General features: G+C 45.5%; 1 protein-coding gene across 6 annotated transcripts in view; it reads right to left on the reverse strand.

Annotated features, from left to right (window-relative positions):
- The window catches only part of RXRA (retinoid X receptor alpha), a 594089-nt gene that overhangs the window by 123148 nt on the left and 448234 nt on the right, over window positions 1-22707 (reverse strand). For 4 of the 6 annotated variants that reach the window (XM_069609608.1, XM_069609607.1, XM_069609610.1 and 1 more), the window contains one exon: window positions 16836-16904. The exons of the other annotated variants lie outside the window; for them this stretch is intronic. In XM_069609608.1, coding sequence (XP_069465709.1) covers window positions 16836-16904 — 69 coding nt within the window. The remainder of the gene's footprint in view (window positions 1-16835; window positions 16905-22707) is intronic. 6 annotated transcript variants of the gene reach the window in all.

Raw genomic sequence — 22707 nt, forward strand, 5'->3', positions numbered from 1 at the left:
TAACCTACAATGGCACGGTTAATATAGCTCAAAGGCCCGCCGCATTGCACTCTAATGTTTAATAACCTACAATGGCATGGCTAATATAGCTCCAAGGCCCGCCCCATTGCCCTCCAATGTTTAATAACCTACAATGGCCCGGCTAATATAGCTCCAAGGCCCGCCCCATTGCCCCCTCCAATGTTTAATAACCTACAATGGTACGGCTAATATAGCTCAAAGGCCCGCCGCATTGCCCTCCAATATTTAATAACCTACAATGGCACGGCTAATATAGCTCAAAGGCCCGCCGCATTGCCCTCCAATATTTAATGACCTACAATGGCACGGTTAATATAGCTCAAAGGCCCGCCGCATTGCCCCCTCCAATGTTTAATAACCTACAATGGCATGGCTAGTATAGCTCAAAGGCCCGCCACATTGCCCCCTCCAATGTTTAATAACCTACAATGGCACGGCTAATATAGCTCAAAGGCCCGCCGCATTGCCCCCTCCAATGTTTAATAACCTACAATGGCACGGCTAATATAGCTCAAAGGCCCGCCGCATTGCCCCCTCCAATGTTTAATAACCTACAATGGCACGGCTAATATAGCTCAAAGGCCCGCCGCATTGCCCCCTCCAATGTTTAATAACCTACAATGGCCCGGCTAATATAGCGCCAAGGTCCGCCCCACTGCTGGTCGTAGTATCTGGCGCATTGTTGTGGCGTTAGAGCAAGACCGCATGAGAAAGATCTCCTGCTAAAAATGGAACTGGAAAGATTTCTTACCATAGAAGAGGAAGATTCCAAAGACCTGGAGTGTTTAGCAAACAATACATCAATTTTCAAAATATAAAAACGTGTGTTGGGATTTCTCAACCAATAAGACAAGCCTTTGTTTTACACTATTATCGGCATTTGGACATTTACAAACATGTTTGGGAGTTATTAAGGGGTTAGAGAAATAAAATTATGAATTATATGATGTAAACAGATGTATGGTTTATGTCACTTTTTTGACAGGGAAGCCGCACCTCTACGACACATATTATTGTAAAAGGATCATTCTAAATTGCACAATTGGTTCTACCAATTTTGTGTATTTTTGACAGCCTTGTGAAGTACTTTCTTTCATTTCAGGAAGTCACCCTCGGATTGAGCACCTGTCTAAATAAGAAGGGACCCATTCTCCACCAAAGTACAATATTAGGACTCCGTGAAGCAAGACTCGCAGAGAGTAGAGCTCGCGGCCCCGGGCAAAGATTCACAAAGAGAGATAGAGAGAGAAATACCACCGCGAACCAGTAAAGATGCCTTTCCTTTTATGTTTGGCTAACAGGGCAGAAGAAGTGTTTAACAAAGCCAGACAGACTGTTGCTTTGTTTGTCTACGTGTTTCTGGGTGTATCAATTTACAAGATAACAGCAACAGATAGCCTTGAGAAGAGAACAAATCCGAAATATGAAGAAAAAAAACAGCACAGAGTATTTCTTTGTGAATGGCACGAGCAAATGGTGGCCCTTGAACATGTGCTGACTTTAAGGGGTGGGCAAAAAATGCACTGTTCTTAGAGAGGCACAGCTTCACCTCACTGATGATGCCCAACAAGGCTGAAACACGTGTATGGGGGTGCTGTTGGTACTCTTGTTCAGAGAGGAATTGTCATAGCATTTCGGCGCTGGACTGCCCCTGGGCAGGACAAAGGCTGATATGCGGGGAAATGTCTTCTCTGTGAAAGGAACAGTGAGCTAAAGACTTGGTAGAGCCTCTCCCAGGGATTATTCACCCAACAACAGGTCATTGGGCTTTGTTTGTGCTGGTAGAGTCATTCCTAGACTCCCCCTTTGTTTTGCAAAAAATGCAATGGCCCACACATGTAAACATTTTTTAAAAAATGGCTCGCGAGAGTTGGTTTGAGCTGCTCGCGACACTTCTTTGATACTGCATTGGGAAGTGTACCTAGGGAAGCGAAACCCCAGAGAAAAGATGGTCTGTTTGAGCTACAACAGAAGTAGGATGGCAGCTGTGTGCTCTGCTTTGAGGGCCTGAATGCCTGCATCACAAGCGCATGTCAGGATATGAAGCTTCCAGCGCCCAGATACCCACGGGTTAGGCGCGCTTTACAAATGCTAAATAAATAAATCTCTTGCTGCAATCACTCCACCATATGTGCTTTGGGATTTCGAATGGGGTGGCTTTTCAGTTGGGGGGGGCATGTTTGCCGCAGGGATACCATGCCGGTGCCAGTTGCTTGATGTGTGGTGCAGGAGTTGAGAGCCCGCTTCCTGTTATGTTTATAGGCGAGGGCCCGAGAGACCTACGGAAACAGTATCTCAAGCCTCTGCTTGTGCTGCACAGCATTTATACGACAAGGGAGGCTGTGTCCTTCTGCAAATCAACAGCAAAGATGGAGGTAGTATTCTTCGTTACTAAATAGATCCATCGGCATGGCGTAATACGTCAGTATCTAGCGCACTGAAGCGCCTGTTCACTGTGACTCTTATGCACTAGCACTTTATGATTCATGACTCAGGGTGCAAACCCTGAGGCATGGCTCCAGAGGAGTGAATCCACCATAATTGGCTACTGAAGTGCCCATTGACTACGATCTGCAAGCACAAGCACCTTAGGACTTGGGTTTTCAATTTTGTATGTCGTGTATGGTTTTAAGTGATTCTATCAAGGAGGAATTGTAACTGTATTGATCATTTTGCCTTTTACCTCATTGATGCAGTTTGCCTGGACTGTTCTAGAATTGCTGTATTATGTTGTATCTGTACCTGATGGCTTACGGCGAATAAAGGTTTTATAACAGCAAATCCTTTTGCGCGGCACAGTAATGGACTGTCCCTCGGCACACCCAACAGACAGGGGTGGACTGGCCTATAGGGAGCACTGGAGATTTCCCGGTAGGCCACTGCACTCTTTTGTGTGGTCTTTCCACAAGTTCCCATAGGAAAAGGGTTGGGCTTGCTGATAATGTGTAATATGGGGCCTCTTTGACAATTATTTCCAGGGCCTCCTTTGGTTTTGGCTTCCAGTCCAGTCCTGCCAACTGACCGGACTTGACGGGCACAAACATAGACACACTTTTCAATGTTTGGTCGGGGGGGATCTTGTTCCAGACACAGCATGTCGTCCATGTGTCCCTCTATGCCCGATACATATATTTCAGTGTCCTGTTTACAGCACCAGCCTACCTTTCCCATGTCCATCCCTAAGAGCTACGCATCGTTCAATGGTCACTGAGGGATGGGTATTCCCAAACATGGGTCGCAAGCCTGGTGTGCCTGGAGCCCACCGATAGAGCCCAATGAGGTTGAAACATGTCTGGGGATGCTTGTGGTCTCGTGCTAAAGGGATGTGGCCTAGCAGTTTGTCTGGACTGCCTGATTTGCTTCTGAAATACATGTTTTGGAAGGTTACCTAGAGCATTGTCCATGGTTTAGATTTACATAACACATTTAATTCGTCACTCTTCAGTTTTCCAATTGTCACTAGAACACAGGTCCTTCTTCCCAGAAAACACTAGTTTACCAAGACTGTCTTTCTCAAGAGGTGTCAGGCCAATGTTACTATGAGATAATTACAAAACGTGCTGTCTGACCAAACAGATTGGTTTATTCCAGGGATCTGCAACCCACAGTGCTACAGATGTTTTGGACTACGACTCCCATGATCCCTCACCATTGACTATGCTGACTAAGGCTGGTGGGATTTGTAATTCAAAACCTCTGGTGAGTCAAAGGTTGCAAACTGCTGGTGTAGTCCTTTCCTTGGAAGCTGCAACGCCATTTCAATGATATCCTCTTGTAATCATCTGTTTCCTCACTGCAGGCTGCAGATGAGACCACTTAAGGAATCCCTGGACGCCAGATGGAAGTAGGTCACAGACTCATGGACCAACAAGATCGCCCTCAATCGGTCATTCCATCAGCCCCCGCACTGGGGGTCCATTCTCCCTCATCTCTCGAAGGGTGCTCCCTTTCAGATCCCTGCATATCAGGAGACGGTCCCAACTGACGCCTCTCTGGAAGGTTGGGGCGCCCACACAGTCCAATCCTACACCAGAGGCCTCTAGCTCCCAGAGGAAAAGGAGTTGCACATCAACGACATGGAACTATGGGCAGTCTTCTAGGCCCTCAAGTCTTTTCAGCCTCCTCTCCAAGGGAAGGAGGTACAATTCTTCAAGGACAACACCACCACCATGTTTTCCATCAGGAAGCATGGCGGGACGCGCTACCCCGGTCTCTCTATGGAGGCGCAGAATCTGTGGCACTGGGCCATAGCTCAACTGATGTTTCTCGTCCGGTTTCACCTGGTAGGCGTTCAAAACACCATTGCTGACTCTCTCAACAGGGAGCTGCGGCCCTGTCATGAGTGGGAGCTCCAGCAAGCACAAGTGTCCCATCTCTTCAAGGAGTGGGGTCACCCTCAAATTGACCTCTTTGCGACAGCAGCCAACACCAAGTACCAAAGGTTTGCCAGCAGGTATCCACAGGCTAGGAGAGAGGGGGTTGCCTTCTTGCTCCCTTGGGAGGGCCTCTTCCTTTACGCATTCCCGCAGATTCCTCTGTTGCCATGAGTGATCAACACACTCAGACAATGTCACTGCAAGATGATCCTCATTGCGCCGATGTGGCCCAGGCAGATCTGGTACTTGGACATGCACCACGACCCAGCGTCTTTGAGCCTAGTATCTGCAGCCCTAGAGTTTGGAACTACTTACTATCTTTTGAATCCAAGAGCATTCTAGCCGGGGCTAGGGTTCCATCTATACTTGCTTGCTACAAACACAAGCAGAAGTGCTTTACAGTGTGGGGCCAGTCACAGAAGATTTCCCAGCTCTGCATAACAGAGCTGCAGCTTCTTCCTTGCCTGCTCTCGCTGGCCAAGTCTGGCCTCATGCATCTATCAAGGTACACCTGGCCGCCATATCCCGGTACACCCATGCTCTGGGCAAGCTCTCCCTGTTGTCGTGCAGGCTTGTTAAGGGTGGCCTCGTCCGAAGGTTCCCTCAGGTGAAGGCTCCTGCCCCAGCGTGGGAGCTGAATGTGGTGCTGTCGAAACTGATGGGGGTCCCTTTGAACCTATCCATCGGACTTCCGTCCTGGTGGCTCTGGGTTGTGGAAATACAGGCTCTCTCATGTAATCTTCCATATTTGTCTTTCCACTCCGCTAAAGTGGTTCTACAAACTCATCCTTCAATTATGCCAAAGGTGCTGTCAGACTTTCATTTAAACAAGCCTCTGTTTCTGCCAGTTTTCTTTGCAACCCCTTCCTCACCTGCTAAATTATCGTTTCATTCACTCGACGTTGCACATGCTTTGAAGTTCTGTGTTGCACACACAAAAGACTTTTTATCAATTTTGGACCTGTGGTGCAAGGGAAGGCCCTGTCCAAGGCTTCCATCTCCAGGTGGCTCTCCGGTTGTATCATGCATTGCCGTCAGCTGGCCAACAGAGCATTGCTAGGCCGGCCGAAAGCCCACTACACCAGAGCCATCGCATCGACGACAGCGTTCCTCTCTGGTGTGCCCCTGCTGGATATCTGTAGGGTGGCTACGTGGCGGTCTACCCACACCTTCATGAGATTCTACTGTGTTGTCAGGGATTCCTGGGAGGAGTCTTGTGTCAGACAAGCGGTGCTTCGCAACCTGTTTGCATGAGGTGAATCTGTTCCAGGGGTAAACGTATTGATTCTGTTGAGTCTTGCCACTTCCCGTTGTTGCATATATGTACTTCTGTGTAATCATATTCATGAGCATGTGAATCTATGTAAGACCCCATTCTGGAGAAGGAACTCTTGTTCTCCAGCATGGGTCTTATCTGGATTCACATGCGAACCCTCCCTTCTTCCCCTCTTGGCTGCAACTGTATGTGCGTGTCCAAATCTGAATATGGCCACCAGGGGTGAATCTTAGGAGGACGGATGCCATTGGCTGGGCAGTATGACCCAAAGAGACAGCAATAGGCTATACAAGAAACATGCAGTTTTTATCTTAAAGCTGAACTGCTTTATATTACTGTGGATTCCCAGCCTGAGGACAGGGAATATTCATGAGCATGTGAATCCATGTAAGGCCCCATGCTGGAGTATTTCAACATTTTTTGTATGCACACTAGGATTTCCCTTTAGCAATATTCAAAAAGTCTTATCAAAATTCTTGGAAAAGTTCCTCTAGGAAAGCCAGTGATTTTGTTTGTTAATGATTCCCATATAATTCATGTATGATTGATATCCTATTCCAATTGTAATCCCATATGACTTCCTCTAAGAAACTAACAAGCCTTGCCAAAAGTTCCAATTCATGCTTTACAATATGTTATGTTATGTTGATTTATATATACCGCACACCGCTAGCACCCAAGGGCAGACTCCAGGCACTCACGCGTCTCTGCAAGAGAAAAGGGTGGGGTATGTTAGTGAGGATAGGACATGATATGATATGTCATTTATAACGCGCCTATACACAAATGTTTCAAGGCGCAACAAGACAAGGTAGGAAAGACAGAGGGAGGACAAGACAAACGATCTTACTAGGCCGTGTGTCATTCAGATAGTGCAAGTGCGAAAGGTGCAAAGTGCAGGGGGGAAGGAAGAGGGGAAGTGCCAGGGAGAGGGAGGTGGGAAGTGCAATCAGGGCAGCAATGCTCTGAGTAAGTGCAGCCAGGGCAGCACAGCTCTTGGTAAGTGCAAAGAGGTACGGGACTGTAGGGGTTACAGTTACAGCCCCATAAGTGCGTGCAAGGCCAGGAGGCAGTGCAGTGGAGACTGATCATGGAGGAGCCTGGTACCCAGTGAGCCTCAGAGGGTAGCCAGGCAACTAGTCAGCACAGCAGACAGGTAGGTCAGCAGGGGAGGGAGAAATAGAAGGCAGGGAAGAAAAGGAAGGGCTTGAGCTTGATAGGACAGGTTCAGAACCAGGAGGAACTGGTGTCTGTGTGCGTTGTCTTGCGTGCGGGAGTTGGTTCGATTTGAGGGCCCCGCTTGTTGTAACTGTATGGGTAGGACTCAGTGCCTCGGATGTGAACTAGTGTTTGTGTTGGGTGTGTGGGTCGTATGAGGCTAGAGTGGGGTTGAAGTTGTATGCACTGGTTAGTTGTATTCATAAGGGGGTCCAGAGTTGCGGGAGACTGCTGTGTGTTTTATTGTATTGTGCTGGTGTACAATTGTGGATTTATCGACTATGTGCAAGGGTAAGTTCCTCTAAAGTTCCTTCCAGAGTCTCAGAGAGTTGGTTGAGTGTGAGGATTTGATTAGTTCTCAGTGTGTCCATGTGTAGTGTGGTTAGCCCCTAGTTGTGTATAGTGGTGTTGGTTATGTTGGAGGAGCAGGAAGGGGGATTCATTAGTACATTGGTTGGTTTGAAAGTGCCTCTGAGGTGCATCGTTGGTTGCTGCTTGGTGGTACCTTCTCACATTCGTGGTTGCAGTTTGTTGTCTAGTCCTGCCTCCTCTCCTAGCATGGAGGCTGACAGAGTGGTCCTAGTTGCTCAGCAGCGATTAGTCGGGGCAGTTGCATTTTGGCCTGTTGTGAGGCTGGCTGCTAAATTGGTGCACAGCTGGTATTATAATGGATTTGAGGAAGGTGATCTACCAGGTGACCCTAGTTATGTGGCTGAGCAAATTGTTGGGTGATGATTTGATTTAACACATTACCTGTCTGGGCTTTCCTGAGTGCATGAATTGAGTGTGGCATGTCTTTCCCTGGGTCTGTCGGTTGATTGGATGGGATACTCTTTGCAGACCTCTCTAGTTGTGGGGTAGGACTCAGGGTGGGTATGGTGGGCAGTGGGGTATTCTGGTCGTCCTTGGTTTCGCAGCTGTTATCTGTGACCGCGTCCCTTCATGTGTTTCTTTTGGTCAGCGTTATTTTTGTTTTTTCATTGTCCTTTAGCGCTTGTCATTGTCTGCTGAATAACAGTCTTCTGTGTTTCTGATTTCTTTGGGCATGGTGTTCCATGGATTACCAATTATGCGTGAGAATGCTGTTCCGCCGTATTTCTATTTTCGGATAGTTTTGTCTCTATTTGTAGGTCATTTCTTGATCTTAGGTCCCTTCTTGGCTGTTAGTGGCAAATCGTGGCCTGGAGGAATTTGGCTCCTTGTCTGTGAAGGGATTTGTGGGCAATGCAGAGGGCTTTGAATATGATGACTTTTTTGTATAGTAGCCAATGGATACTTCTCAAAGCTGGAGTGATGTGTGCTCTTCTGTTTAACCTTAGGAGAATCCTGGCCGCTGTGTTTTGGACCCGTTGGAGTATCTTGGTGAGTCTTTCCGGCATTCCTAGGTAGAGGCTATTTGCGTAGTCAATTCTTGTTACTATCAGTGATTTGATTGTGAGAGTTATGTGTGAAAGGAGAGGTTTGGGAGCAGCTCCCAAAGTAGTCTTAGGAGATAGAAGCACTTTATTGTGATTGCATTCATTTGCAGTTCCAGTTATAGTCTGTTGTCCATGAGTATTCCTAGGTTATTTACCACGTTGAAAGTCTCCGGTTGTGTTACCAAGTCAGTTGGCCAGTCCAGTTGTGGGCTGGTTGTGTTGCTTTCTGTGGGTGAGAACATTATTTCCGTTTGGGCCAGATTCAGTTTGAACCTAAGGGCAGGTTATCATGCCGCGACCATCTTTACCGAACGTTCCTGAGGAATCTATTTAAATCAAAGGTTATTCCTTGCCGAATTAAACATATAAAACATTCAGACCGGGGAACACACCACTCTTAAAGAACTAGACTGAACTAAATATTAGCAAAAAAAGTTATATGCTCTAGTTCAACTTTACTATGATCAAATCCTCCTGAAGAACCGTTGCAAAACACAACGGGGAAATGCGTGTCGAGGAGAGGACCACGCTAAGAGGATGATAATAACCTATGAGGAAAGGACCAATTCAAGAGGATCAAACCAAACATCTTACATATTTGTTTTTTTAATCACTTCATCAAGTGTAACTAATCAACATGAACTAAGGAGAGCCAAGTTCCACAAGTATCTTAAGGATCCAAATTCTATGACGCAAGAACTAACCTTCATAAACACACAGTGGACACCAACTTAAATACATTGTTATTGCATCTCTATGAAGTAATAGAGTGAGCAATTCAATGAACTAACATATTGAAAAAATAGCACTATTGGATTCTAAAGACTATCTCAACACAATACATTCTAAAGAGAATGCAATGTACCTCTATGATACCATAATAGAGGCAACTAATTGTAGGAATCTACAAAAATCATTCCATTCAAATTACTTTTAATAAATTCGATTGGCGCAACAACCTGATCTCCATTGTTCTCATTTTTCTTGCAATTTCTATTACTGGTCAGCCAAAGTAACAGGGAGATTGCATTGCAGCCTTTCCTAAACCTAACATTGAATGTTCATGACATTTACCTTCACAACATAAGGAATCACTCCAAGTAGCCTCATTTTGGCCGAAATCTTACTTAACATCCAGCTGTAGATGTCTGTGAGACAGTTATTGAGGCTGTTGTTTGGTTGATGGGTCGTGATCATCTTCACTATCAGTTGTGCGTCGTCTGCGTAGTTGTAGGCGGTTAGTCCGTGGGTTCAAATGATTTTCATCAGGGGGGACATGTAGATGTTGAAGAGCAGGGGGGTACTCCGGAGGTGATGTTTTTGGGGTTTGATGTGAAAGGTGGTAAGTAGGTTCTTTCGGTTCGATTTGTGAGGAATGTGGTGGTGTACATGCAGCGCATCAAGGTAGGGGGCCACTTCTAAAATCAGTGTTTAAAATGCAGGTTGAAGGTTTGATTCCCGGCTCCGTCGCCTCAGCGTTGCATTATTGCGAGGTCAATAAATGAGGTACTGTTAAATTAGGTAATAGTAGCAACTGCTATTCACAGTAATAGTAAACAGAAGGTCTCATGTAATTATTACGATATGCATATCGAAAATTAGCATTTACATATCGTATGGATTTACCAGTACATTCCCCTATACAATTGCTCCTTTCAGATCCCCTATGCAATTCCTACTTCCAGATTCCGCTATGCTTTCCCTACTTCCTTTCTCATCGGAAATCCTTGGGATGCATTTATATGGGCACCCTCTATCCAGGGCACATACAATCTCAACATATGTAGATGATGCCAGTTTAACCACAGATCATCCTACATGCTCTATGCCCTTTATCACATCTCTCCTACTCTTATCCTATGGACCATTACATGGATGTAAGGTCAGTTTAAAAGTCAGGTCCAGTGCCTGCGCATTGATAGACAAACATATTCAACTTCCCTCAGATGAATGCGTTATATCATACATGAGACTACGTGTGCCTGAAAGATATAACTCGGTCAACGTCCCAATGCATACTGCTCAAATCTCTTGTCAAGAATAGTTCTACTTCTTCCTGCTAACAACAGGTCATTTATCTTAAGCACATAGTATCCTATATGTTTATTTCCCAGTAAACCTTCTAGGATTCCTAATGGATTCCTATAGACCACCTACAAAGTTTAGGAAATCCTCATACACTACCTACGAAGTTTAGAAAATCCCCAATGGAAGCAACAGTAGGGACAGTATAAATTTGGATTTTCACCGGCAATTTTATAACATTCTTGTTAGAGCTCCGTGAGCAAATTGGTAAAGTAAAAGCAACTTTTTTGACTCAGTTGTTCATTGTCGAGTGCCCCTTTGTGACTCATTTAGTTTCTTAACGAATTCCGTTTGTTTAGACATACAGATTTTCTATAGGATTTCTAACCTCGTCCTGCTGTATTATTATATGGCTTTGTACAAGGAACCAATTGGTCTTCCCGAAAAGTACGACATGCATTTCTATATACTGCAGCTAACATAGCTCAGTGCGCTGAGTGCTTAATGCTGAGATATGTGTTCATCCGGCAGGGCACACGTTCGAAGCCTAACACATTCGAAGCCTGACTCGGCATGTTACTTCTTCCAAGATAGAGAGAAATGTAGTACTACTAATTTCGGCATTACTGTCTGAAAGAATGAAACTGGGGTAGCAAGCACTATATAAAACAAGTTACTTCTACATTCCTAGAGTTTTCTGTGCCGGTAGTTCAGCTGATAAATGCATCTGTAGAAAGTGCACAGAGGTGAAACGGATGGACCCCAAAGGTGTTTGTTCTTCACTGAAATATCTCATATGAGGGCCATATACGACCATATGATAACTAGTAAGGTGGACTGATCCCACCATTTTCTTTGAATACTTGATTTGTTGCTTTGTGTTGAATTGCAAAGAATGTGGCAACCATATGCATCAGAAGAGCTGGGATTCTATAGGCCTTTGCCAGATTACATTGAGAGAGGTGCTGACTACTAAGTCTTGTCCTATTATGACAAGCACCCTCAAAATAATGTGCTTGATGATGTATATTCCGGAACTACCAAATTCCCTCATCTCTTGAGACCATGTAACTTTCTATGGCACCAGTACCTCGGCAATAGACGATAACAAGAATGTGTTTTGGAAGTGGGTTCATAACGAGGTAATTGCTCAGTCTTAGAACAATATTCAGAAACCCTGAGGGAGTGACTAGTAGGATCCAAAAGAGTGACGGCCCTGAATGCCCACTCTCCCACATCTTGCACTGCTTCCCTAAATGCATGGTGGTTCACAGCAGTGCAAGAAGCCTACCTCAGGAGGAAATTGCTGCGTCTTTGAACAATATTCAGAAACCCTGAGGGAGTGACTAGTAGGATCCATAAGAGTGACGGCCCCTAATGCCCACTCTCTCACGTCTTGCACTGCTTCCCTAAATGCATGGTGGTTCACAGCAGTGCAAGAAGCCTACCTCAGGATGAAATTGCTGCGTCTTTGAACAATATTCAGAAACCCTGAGGGAGTGACTAGTAGGATCCATAAGAGTGACGGCCCCTAATGCCCACTCTCTCACGTCTTGCACTGCTTCCCTAAATGCATGGTGGTTCACAGCAGTGCAAGAAGCCTACCTCAGGAGGAAATTGCTGCGTCTTTGAACAATATTCAGAAACCCTGAGGGAGTGACTAGTAGGACCCATAAGAGTGACGGCCCTGAATGCCTACTCTCTCACATCTTGCACTGCTTCCCTAGATGCATGACGGTGCACAGCAGTGCAAGAAGCCTACCTCAGGAGGAAATTGCTGCGTCTTAGAACAATATTCAGAAACCCTGAGGGAGTGACTAGTAGGACCCATAAGAGTGACGGCCCCTAATGCCCACTCTCTCACATCTTGCACTGCTTCCCTAGATGCATGACGGTGCACAGCAGTGCAAGAAGCCTGCCTCAGGAGGAAATTGCTCCGTTTTAGAACAATATTCAGAAACCCTGAGGGAGTGACTAGTAGGACCCATAAGAGTGACGGACCCTAATGCCCACTCTCCCACATCGTGCACTGCTTCCCTAAATGAATGGCGGTGCACAGCAGTGCAAGAAGCCTACCTCAGGAGGAAATTGATTGCATTTTGGGAAACATATCCCGCTCACTCCTGGGGAGACAAGGCGAGCACTTTTGCAGAGTCTCCAGTAGTTGAATGCTTGTTTGAAAGGGAATGTATTTGGGTCTTTCCAGCACCCACCCAAATGACTGTCTGCCTCCATGTTTAATTCTTTTGAATCTCTTTGATCTGATGAAGTGGACATGGATGGAGCATAGGGTCCAGGAAGGCCAGGGTCGAGAAGTTTAATCAGGTAGCTTAGAGTCTCGTCCTTGAGGGCCGAATGCATTCTATATGTGCCCTTACATTCTCTTTGGGTGTGCTCTCAGGGCAAGCCTTATATAATCCTTTTCTTAATTCTAGCTGGCCCCTTCTGTACTGTTTGTAACACAAGAACCGAGACTCGGAAGGCAGATTTAAACCATATTGCAATAGACCAGCTGCAAAAAATGTCAAGCGGAGGCTAAGTGAGACCCAAAAGTGAGCCCCTGGCGTATGATCCCTGGCGTGGCGCATCCTGGGCAGTTCACCCACATATGACATCATAAGGCGCCAATATGGTGTAGGGAAAGTGCATGGCATGGCATGAGAGCCTCACTGATGGCTTTAGGAGCAGAATTGAGCAAGCCAAGCATCTTCACCCAAAGGCTGGGTCTACATGTTTTCCTGCACACTCTGCGCCCTTCTACTTTTATCAATCTTAAAACATAAACCTTCTTATGAGTGATCTAAACTGTACGGAATGCAAATTGAATTTAGAAACCGAAGGCTAAAAACATTCGCTCACACCCTTGAATAGTGTTCCTGCTGGCCACATTACGGCGCTATGAGGCCGTCAGCAATCGCTTTGCCCCCCCCCTTACACCCACTGTTCAGAATGGGAGGTGTTTGTGTCACTCACTGCGACTGACAATGTCCTTCATTTGAACTCAGATGTTGGCAGCGCCGCCTGCGATGTCATCATATCTCAGTCTTAATTGGTGAGTGACTCTTCGCAGGTCAATGTTGTGTCAGAGGACCTTGTCCGGCTAATGACATTACTCAGATTTAAAGCGCTGCTCATAACAATATGGACATCCAAGTCAATTCTTTACCTCAACAGCACATGAGGTAGATGGGGGAGGGCGGGTGGGGCAGGATGGAGGTCGGCTAGCGGCTTGAGTAGGGTGGTGATATTGTCACATTGAAATTGCAATTCAGCTCCAATGAAGTTTACAGCACACTCTGTCATTTCACAATAGAGATCGCAGGACACCAGGCGTTCGCCTACAGCGCTTTGAGGCCATGCCAATGTACACATTGCACAACACCTCTGCCACTAGAATGCAGCTGAGTCCCACAATAAAAATTCAGTCTAGCTGGACACATAATCAGTCTCCTTGACCCGCATACTCTCCCGACAGCCTTTACAGCACCCTTCCACAAGCCAGCTCTACATGGATCACTAGCAGGGACTTAGCCACCCCTACCTATCTGAGTACGGGCTAGAAAGCACCAACGCATTCTGAATTCCCCTGACCCATCTCTCATACCTCGGACTTCAGTCCTCCATGGGCGTTCACCTGCAGCGCTCCCAGGCCATACCGCTGGGAAAAGGCACTACACAAATGCCATATTTCATTACATTACAATTAACAATAAAATGGAGATGGCGAACACCCAGTGACATACAAATGTAACTCTAAGGAAACTCACTGACATTACAATAGAGCCAGTGACAGAATATTGAACTCCAAGAGCACAAGGTAACAGAAGAGGAGAACAGAGTTACTAGTAGTCCCAGTGAAACATTAATATAACTCCAGAAGGACCCAATATCATCAAAATAGGGTTGGCGGGAGACGCTGTGACAACACAATAGAACTAGCAATACACGCAGTGTCAACGCAATAGAAATGGCAGGACAACCAGTGAGATGACAATAAATCTTCCAGCAAATCCAGCAGAATCACAGAAGAGGTGGTGGGAGGCGGGAGGGCATCAACATAGATCATCACCAGAGTGAAGAGGACACACAACAACATCACAATAGAGCTGAAAGGACACCCATTGGCACCAAAATAGTGTACCCAAGGCAGCTAAGAGCATCACAGTAGATCGCCCAAGAGGCCCAACATCATCACAGCAAAGCTGGCGGGACAAAGAGGGACCTCAAACTAGAGCTCTCAGGACACTCAGCAAAAACACAGTAGAGCATGTGCACCGCCCATTAGCTCTCGGGGATGAGTGTCTGACCAATCAGGTGGCCATGGACACAGCGTAATCCGCAAGTCACTGTCCACATTCCAACGGACACTTGTGTGCCTCCCCTGGGTGGCCACCATTTTTTATTTGCACCCAGTGCTTCCACCTATTTTCATCATGTCCTCTCCCCTCACATGTTCTGCGAACCACTCCCCCACAGCCCACAAACCTGCCCACCAAGCCTACGCACTTACCTGGTCATTCCGTCTCTGTTGCTGCTCTCTTGCCCACTCCTGACCGCACCCTAAGTCCCTCGGCTATTACTGATGCTGGCTTTTCTGGATTGATGTTTTTCTTACAGGAAATTCGGCACGCACTTTAATTGCGGCTACAATTTCCGGCAAAAAAGCCTATTAGCTCTTCCCCTCCCCTCAGACAAAAAAAAGCCCTGTGGTCCATATAGTGATAAGTCTGATAAGTCCTGTGTTCTGGAGACGAGAGGGCCAGCAGTGGCCTTGTATTTGTATTTGTATTTTGTTTATTTGTATTGCGCACCTGGCCCGGAGATATCTGAGCGCATTACGTAGGGAAGGGTAACAAGGGAGGTAAATACAGTAACACAAAATTAACAAATTGGCAGATACAGTAGTGAAAATAGCAAATATACATATATACAGCAGGGCAGTGAATCGAAATTGGCGGAGATATGTACAGAAAATGCACAGTTACTTATGTGATGTAAAGTGCAGAGCCCTCGTGAGGCCTACCTGCCTCAAACTGGCCGGCTCTTCCCAGCCCTGTCCATCCTGGAACGTGGGCTTATCGCTATAGTGACAACACAATAGGATGGCAACTTAAGTCCAAATGTTGCTGAAAGGAGACTCCTGGATTTCCTGCATGCTCAGTGATGCCGCTATAGAACTTCCGGAATAAACGCGCGATTTCTAGAACAATTTATTTTACACCAGAACTTCCTAGAAGCACCAATGATGGTTCCATGTCATTTCATCGCGGGAATAACCATTGCTGGGTTTTTCTCTGCGGAAATTCCATCGCAAAAACTCAGCAAATTTATTTTTTATTTTTGGGGGGGTTCTCCCACCCAAGCCCCCATCCCCTTTAATGTTTTTATATACCCGAATACCCACACCCCATATATATTTATCTGTAGCCCCCCCAAAAATTCAATGAGAGTTCTTTTTCGATAGAATTTCCACAGAGAAAAGCCCAGCGAGGGATAATCCCACGATGAAAGGACGTCGTACCCCAATGATTAACCGATTGAGCTTTTAGAAAGTACAATGTTAGCCCAATGCATCTTCCTGGAGATCGTCTGAGGTCACAATAGAGCCTTTTGCAAACTGAGTAAGGGCATAGTCAGGTTTAATATGAGCCAGGCGGTGTCTCAATGGAGTATCCGAAAAGCCCAATGAAGTCTAAATACACCTGGAAGCCCGCAGGTGGTGTAATGGAGTTTGCCGAAATTTGTGCTGTAAATCTAGAGCATGGGGCTGCCACTTTTGGTTCTCAAGATGTTTAGGACTACTTAACCCATCAGCCTTAGATAGCAAAGTCAATTGTGAGGGATCATGGGAGCCGCAGTCTTAAACATCTGTGGAGCCACGGGTTGTAGACCCCAGGTTTAGTGGTTCGTAGCCACTCTGTGTTGGTACAATAGAACTATTTGGCTCACGGCGCTGTCCAATTGCGCAGCAGCAGCAAAGCAAGCTTTCTCCCAAACACCCAGACACAGGACTCAGCAACATTCACATGGGGCTCACTGGGAAAGGGGAAGGAGCTAATAACGGTACCGCAAATTGCGGTACCGTTATTAGCTCTGAAGTCCCTTAACGGGTCCCGTCCATAACGCCTGGTCAGACCAGGCGGTACAGGAGGGACCCGCTAAGGGAACTCGTAGTAGGGCGGTAAGGGATTACCGGCAGCGGTCTCCTTAACGGTGCCTGGTATCCCTTACCGCCCTACTCGGAATGAGGCCCCAAGTGTCCTCAATGGAGATCCTCACTTTTTCTTTGCACAAGTTATCCTAATTTCAGAATCATAGAGAAGCATCATTACACCAACAGAAACACCTTTGTAACATAAAATGGCATAGAAAAGCAGGCCTCCTACAGGTTGTAGGGCTTTACTGGCGCAAGCGCCACTTTGTAGAACGTAACAAGGCAGGCAGCATGGTATAAACACTTCAAGCACGCAATTCAATACATTTTAATATGAAAACACTTACAAAGTCACCTCCCCTCCTCTGAGTGATGTCAAAACAGTCTGTTGGGCGTTGTGCTGCATAAGAACACCTCTTTGGAAAAAAAGAGGTGTCAGAACTCTCAGAGCGTCACAGTAGCCAATACAAGCGCTTATCATTTATTCATAAGTATCTTTAGTATCTTTTATCAAATATAACTTTTCGGTTGAGTTTTCCAAACTGGTTACAAACCAGAGGCGGACTGCCCAATCAGAACAAAGGGGGTGTTCCCAAATGTCCGGGGGTTCCCAAATGCCCGTATAGACCAGTCCACCTCTGTAGCAAGTATAACATGACGATCCAGGCACACATGTGTTTCAGGGGTTAAAGCTGGTCAGCAGTAGCCAGCATGAGGAACTAGACACATATGTGTTTCAGAGGTTAGAGCTGGTCAGCAGTAGCCAACATGAAGAAGTAGGCACAGGAGTTAGAGCTGGTCAGCAGTAGCCAGCATGAGGAACTAGACACATATGTGTTTCAGGGGCTAGAAATGCTCAGCTGTAGTCAACATGACGATCCAGACACATATGTGTTTCAGGGGTTAGAGCTGGTCAGCAGTGGCCAACATGAGAAACTAGGCACATATGTGTTTCAGGGGTTACAGCTGGTCAGCAGTGGCCAACATGAGAAACTAGGCGCATATGTGTTTCAGAGTTTAGAGCTGGTCAGCAGTAGCCAACATGAAGAACTAGGCACAGGGGTTAGAGCTGGTCAGCAGTAGTCAACATGACGATCCAGACACATATGTGTTTCAGGGGTTAGAGCTGGTCAGCAGTGGCCAACATGAGAAACTAGGCACATATGTGTTTCAGGGGTTACAGCTGGTCAGCAGTGGCCAACATGAGAAACTAGGCACATGTGTTTCAGAGGTTAGAGCTGGTCAGCAGTAGCCAACATGAAGAACTAGGCACAGGGGTTAGAGCTGGTCAGCAGTAGTCAACATGACGATCCAGACACATATGTGTTTCACGGGTTAGAGCTGGTCAGCAGAAGCCAACATGAGGAACTAGGCACATATGTGTCTTGGGGGTTAGGACTGGTCAGCCTTTGCATGATATAGTACGTGTGTTCTCTTCTAAATGGGTTGGGAGGTTATAGCAGGGATTGCTTTCTTGGTCCTTTAGATCTCGTCTAAAGTGGTAGAGGGGCCAATAACTGAAACTTAAGGCCAATCCAAAAAGAAAACTGGCTTGAGATCAAGTTATGCCAGCTGTGTGTTACTTCCATGCCTGCTTATAACTTAAAACCAAAAACAGCATTCACAAAAGCAAACAGGTGTAGCATACTACTAGCAGTAAATATTTTTTGCAAAACGAGCCCACAAATACCCAAACCTGGTGGTCTGAGAAAGCACCTTGCTCTAGAGTGACTTGCGTAAAATCAGATAGGCGGAAAATGTCATTTCAATCACTTTGTTTCGTTTCATCCAAAATAGTTTTTATGAGCTATCCATTTTTACTCCACACGTCCCAAACATTAATATAGCAATAAAACCTAATCCAGTGGGCCGAATCATTTGGAGTTATAGTGCCCGAATGCAGCGCCCTTACAACCCGATCCAGCCCACCGGATCCGGTTTTATAGCTACAAGCACCCCAAGTTTTCAATCCAAAAACCCAGGGTGCTGACAGCTATGCATTTTGTTTGAACGAACAGGACGCGCTACTGGCATCCCATTCAATACTTACTAAGATGATCACCATGGAAATGGAATTTGGTGCTGATTGTGGAGTCCCTCTTCCATTTCCACAGTGTCGTTGGCGCCATCAGCATAGGAATAAGGTAAGTGGGGTCTGGTTTGGGGAGGGAAAGGACAGGGGACTCGAGGGAAGGGTAGGGTGAGGGAAAGATGGCAGGGCAAGGGTAGTGTGACCAGATTTTGAAAATGAAAAACCAGGATTGGTTGGAAACACAAAAGTAGCACTGGTACCATAAGCACATTCCCTCCGTCCCCCCAACACCTCTGTCGCGCACCCTTCCATGGCACCACCTCCCCCGGGATCATGCTTTAAAATAAATATTTTCAGCATGTCTCGTATATATATTAACTGCGGGGTCGTAAAATTATATGTCACTATAGCGCTTAGAGGACCTTTTGCTTGGATTGTTGTTACAGGCTTTGCTACACCCTCAGTGTCGCAACGCGTGTGATTATGGACCAAAAGGTTGAAAGTTCGAGTCTACCCTGCGGTTTCTAAAAATGGTGATGCTAGAATAGTTTGTTATGTAAAAATGTCAACTTGAATTGTTGCATTACAGAGGCGGCCCTCCTCCCCTTCCCAAAACGGAGACATGTATTTTAATTTTTTTTTAAATCTCGGGACGGGCGGACAGAGGAGTCCTAATTCCAGGACAGTCCCGGCAAAACGGGGACATCTGGTCACCCATGGCAAGTGTGAGCAACCTGATTGGCTGGCTCCCCCTCCCTGGGTGCTAATATACGTTTTAATTCCCGTTCACACCTCAACTCCAGCCCATGCACCTTGAAAATTCCTGTGTAAAATACAATAGCCCCGGCTAAGCAAGAAGCCACACCTGTTAAATGCATTAAAAAGGGCAGTTAACCTGGGGTCCAAAAAACAGGCAATTGTTAAAAATAATCCCTACATTACTGACAGGTTTTGTCGGGACCGGGGCTGGGCCAAGCTGGCAAGGCCAATGAAAAGGCAACTTAACCGGGAAGTGCCCCCAGAAGCATTACCTCTGTCTTATCGCAATAAAGGGGAAACCAAATTAAATATCCCCCCACTCACAAATACGCGCGCGCGCATACATACACACACACACCCCACCCACCCCACCCCACCCCCGCTTGCAGTATTCACTTCTGATGGTTTTATAATAAGATGCAAATGCATTAGTTATGCGCCACTGTGTAACTTATGATAACATGTATGTTATGTTAAGAATCTATACTACGCCAATCGCCACCATAGGGGTTTTACAGCACCTGACCTTTGGCGCAACTATGAATTCACCTGGGTGTCATCAGACCCGGGTCTGTGGCTATAAAAGAGCAACGGTTAGGGGGAGAGCAGCCAATGGGAACAAGGGATTAGCAGTAGACAAACAAATTAGTGAGGAAACAAAATGGCTGTCAACAGAAAAGTCCTAAATCTTTTTGCGAAACACTCGGAAGTCATTTTGTCAATTTGTAGCAACTTACTCATGAACAAGTTGCTACTACTTTTGTTTTTGGAAAAAGCTTTGTGAATGGGCCTTTTTGTTTTCAAGACAGGATTAATGGTTACTCTTATTGTCAGCTGTTTGGTCATACCTTTCATTTTCGACTCAGCAGGACAAAAGGCTGGGGTGGTGGCAATCATAGAGAGTACTCACAATGGTGCACATAGTTGCCAACATGACTCACTCCAATCTGCTTGGTGCTTATCCTTCCTGGTTTTTGTTTTTGCATTCTGGGACTTGAAGTCCGAGTTTTTTAATGGGAAAAGTGGGACTACAAATCCCAGAATGCAAAGTAAAGCCCAGCACTAGATAAGCACCTACAGATTCTAATGGGTCATGCTGGCAACTATGATGGGGCAAGGTCTGAATAATCAATAGCTGTTAATCTGCATCCATATAGACAAGGAAACAACCTTTTAGCTGTATTTCAATCTGGATTTTGTTCAGGTTAAGGCATGGAAACAGCAACAGTACCCATTGTAGATGATGTGTTTAAGATTCTGGATGATGGGCGCTCCTGCTTCTTGGTGCTTCTCGATTTGTCAGCAGCATTTGACACAGTTCACCATGAGGTCCTACTTCGGCCGATATCCCAATGGATGGGGATTAAAGGTTTCGTTTGGATTAGTTCTGTTCTTTTTTAACCAACTGTCATCAGATAGTTTCTGATGGTCAAGACCATTCAGATCCTTGGCCAAGTTCCGTTTGGAGTGCCTCAAGGGTCAATCCTGCCACCGATTCTTTTTCATTTATATATGTAACCTCTAGGAAATTTGGTTGTAAAACACAATGTGTGTATGCACCAATTTGCCAACGATAAGCAGCTCTATATTCAAATGTCATCGGAAGGTTATATGAAATATCTTCTGGAGTGTCCACAAGACACTGCGACTTGGATGGCATCTTATTTTTTTTTTTATTAAACCCTCCAAAAACTGAGTTTTATTATTTTCACATTCTAACTCATAACCATCTTTTTAAAAAAAAACATTCTGGAGCCTTGGAATTTGCTAACTCTGCAAAATCATTGGGTTTTATTTTAGATTCCTATATTTCATTACTACCACGTATAAATTCTTTGATGAAATCATCAAATGATTTCCTTGAGAGCTGTTAAGCCTTTCTTTTCTATGCTTCATTATTGATTATGTGTGCAATCCTTAGTATTGTCATGCATTGATTTGGAAATTCCCTTTTTGTAGGTTCGATCAAATCCTCATTGGCCCCACTAAGAGTTTATCTTATTTAGTCAAACGAGCCAACAAATGTTATCATATCACATATAAAGCCATCCACTTCCAGACTCCTATCATTAAAGATTTCTGGAGGTGTCAGAGGCCTTCGATGCCATGAGTCTCATCGTCTTGAAGCATCTTTCTCTGCTGTAGTGTGAAGTGTTGGAATGCCCTTCCTCCTGAATTACAATTGCTGACAGAATATTCAAAGTTTCGTAAAGCTTTAAAATAGTGGTTCTGGAATGCTGTATTTTAATTCCTGAGATTATTTTGTTCTGTACTTGCTGGTTGGTTCATGAGTCTGTTTTTACTTCTATTCTGTTTTAATATTACCATTTGTGTTTTGTATATGTTTACATTGTAAAGTGCTCCGTTGCACGTGTTGCCTGGTTCGTTCCATATACAAATTTGAAATAAAATAAATATTAAGGGCCACCTCTTCTGCTTTGACGCTAAAAGTCACGCTTGGTGCCTGCTCTGTCCAGGAGGCAGGCAATTGCCTCTGAAGGATTTATTGGATGCCTTAATTTGGAACTAGCCATATCTTCTGAAAACATGGCACCTGGTGGGATATTGTCCCAGTCCTGCCTGGGCAGAGTCCTCTGAGAAACAGTGAGACACCACTGACTCATAAGAAGTATGCCAACAACGTCTGATAGTTTGACTGGTGCTTTGTCCTCTTCTATGGTTACTTCTCGGCATTGTTCATCAAAAGCTTTCCTAAGGCAGGCCCTTCGTCAAAGCTCAGTTTGTCTCGGTTATTGGCAACTGCATGAATTAAGCCAACTGTGCCACACCTGGAGTTACCAATAGTTTGCTTCATGAATTACACTTTGGGGTGAGTGAGAAATCACTGACTCGTAAGAAGCCATGAACTAGCGAATGACTGAGACACCACTGAATTATATAAGGGAAATATTTGGAGAATGAGTGAAACTCACTGAACTTGTGCATACTAAGCCAATCACAGTTGATTTATTTATTTATTTATTTATACTCGTAGCCTCGTAGCACTGTAAATAACAGGTACTGCTATGAGACAGCTGGGTGATATGCATGTAGGGCCAAGTTTCAGAAACCTTGCACCAGTAGAAGTGCAATTACCACCAGGGCAACAATTGCCAGTAGGAACAACCTATTCTTTCAATGCATTTTCAGACCAGGGCAAATGTTGCTCTAAAGTTTGGACTAGTGCAAAAATATCCCTGGTGCATATATGCTTTGAAAGAAAACATGATTTGCACTAGGGCAATTATTTCCCTAGTGCACAGGTGCAACGTTTCTGTTCTACCGCCCTATGCCTTCCTAAGAGAGGCGGAACAGGCCCAGAGAGATGCGGAGCTGTGATCTTCAAGGTGTCCACCGAGGACCGCCCGCTGTGCATTAGCCACGGGCTGTTATGCAGGAAAGCAACGACTGGGGAGTGGGTGCCATAA

This window comes from Ambystoma mexicanum, chromosome 8 (assembly GCF_040938575.1).
Source record: "Ambystoma mexicanum isolate Mex_15411 chromosome 8, UKY_AmexF1_1, whole genome shotgun sequence".
In the NCBI taxonomy this organism is placed as follows: domain Eukaryota; kingdom Metazoa; phylum Chordata; class Amphibia; order Caudata; family Ambystomatidae; genus Ambystoma; species Ambystoma mexicanum.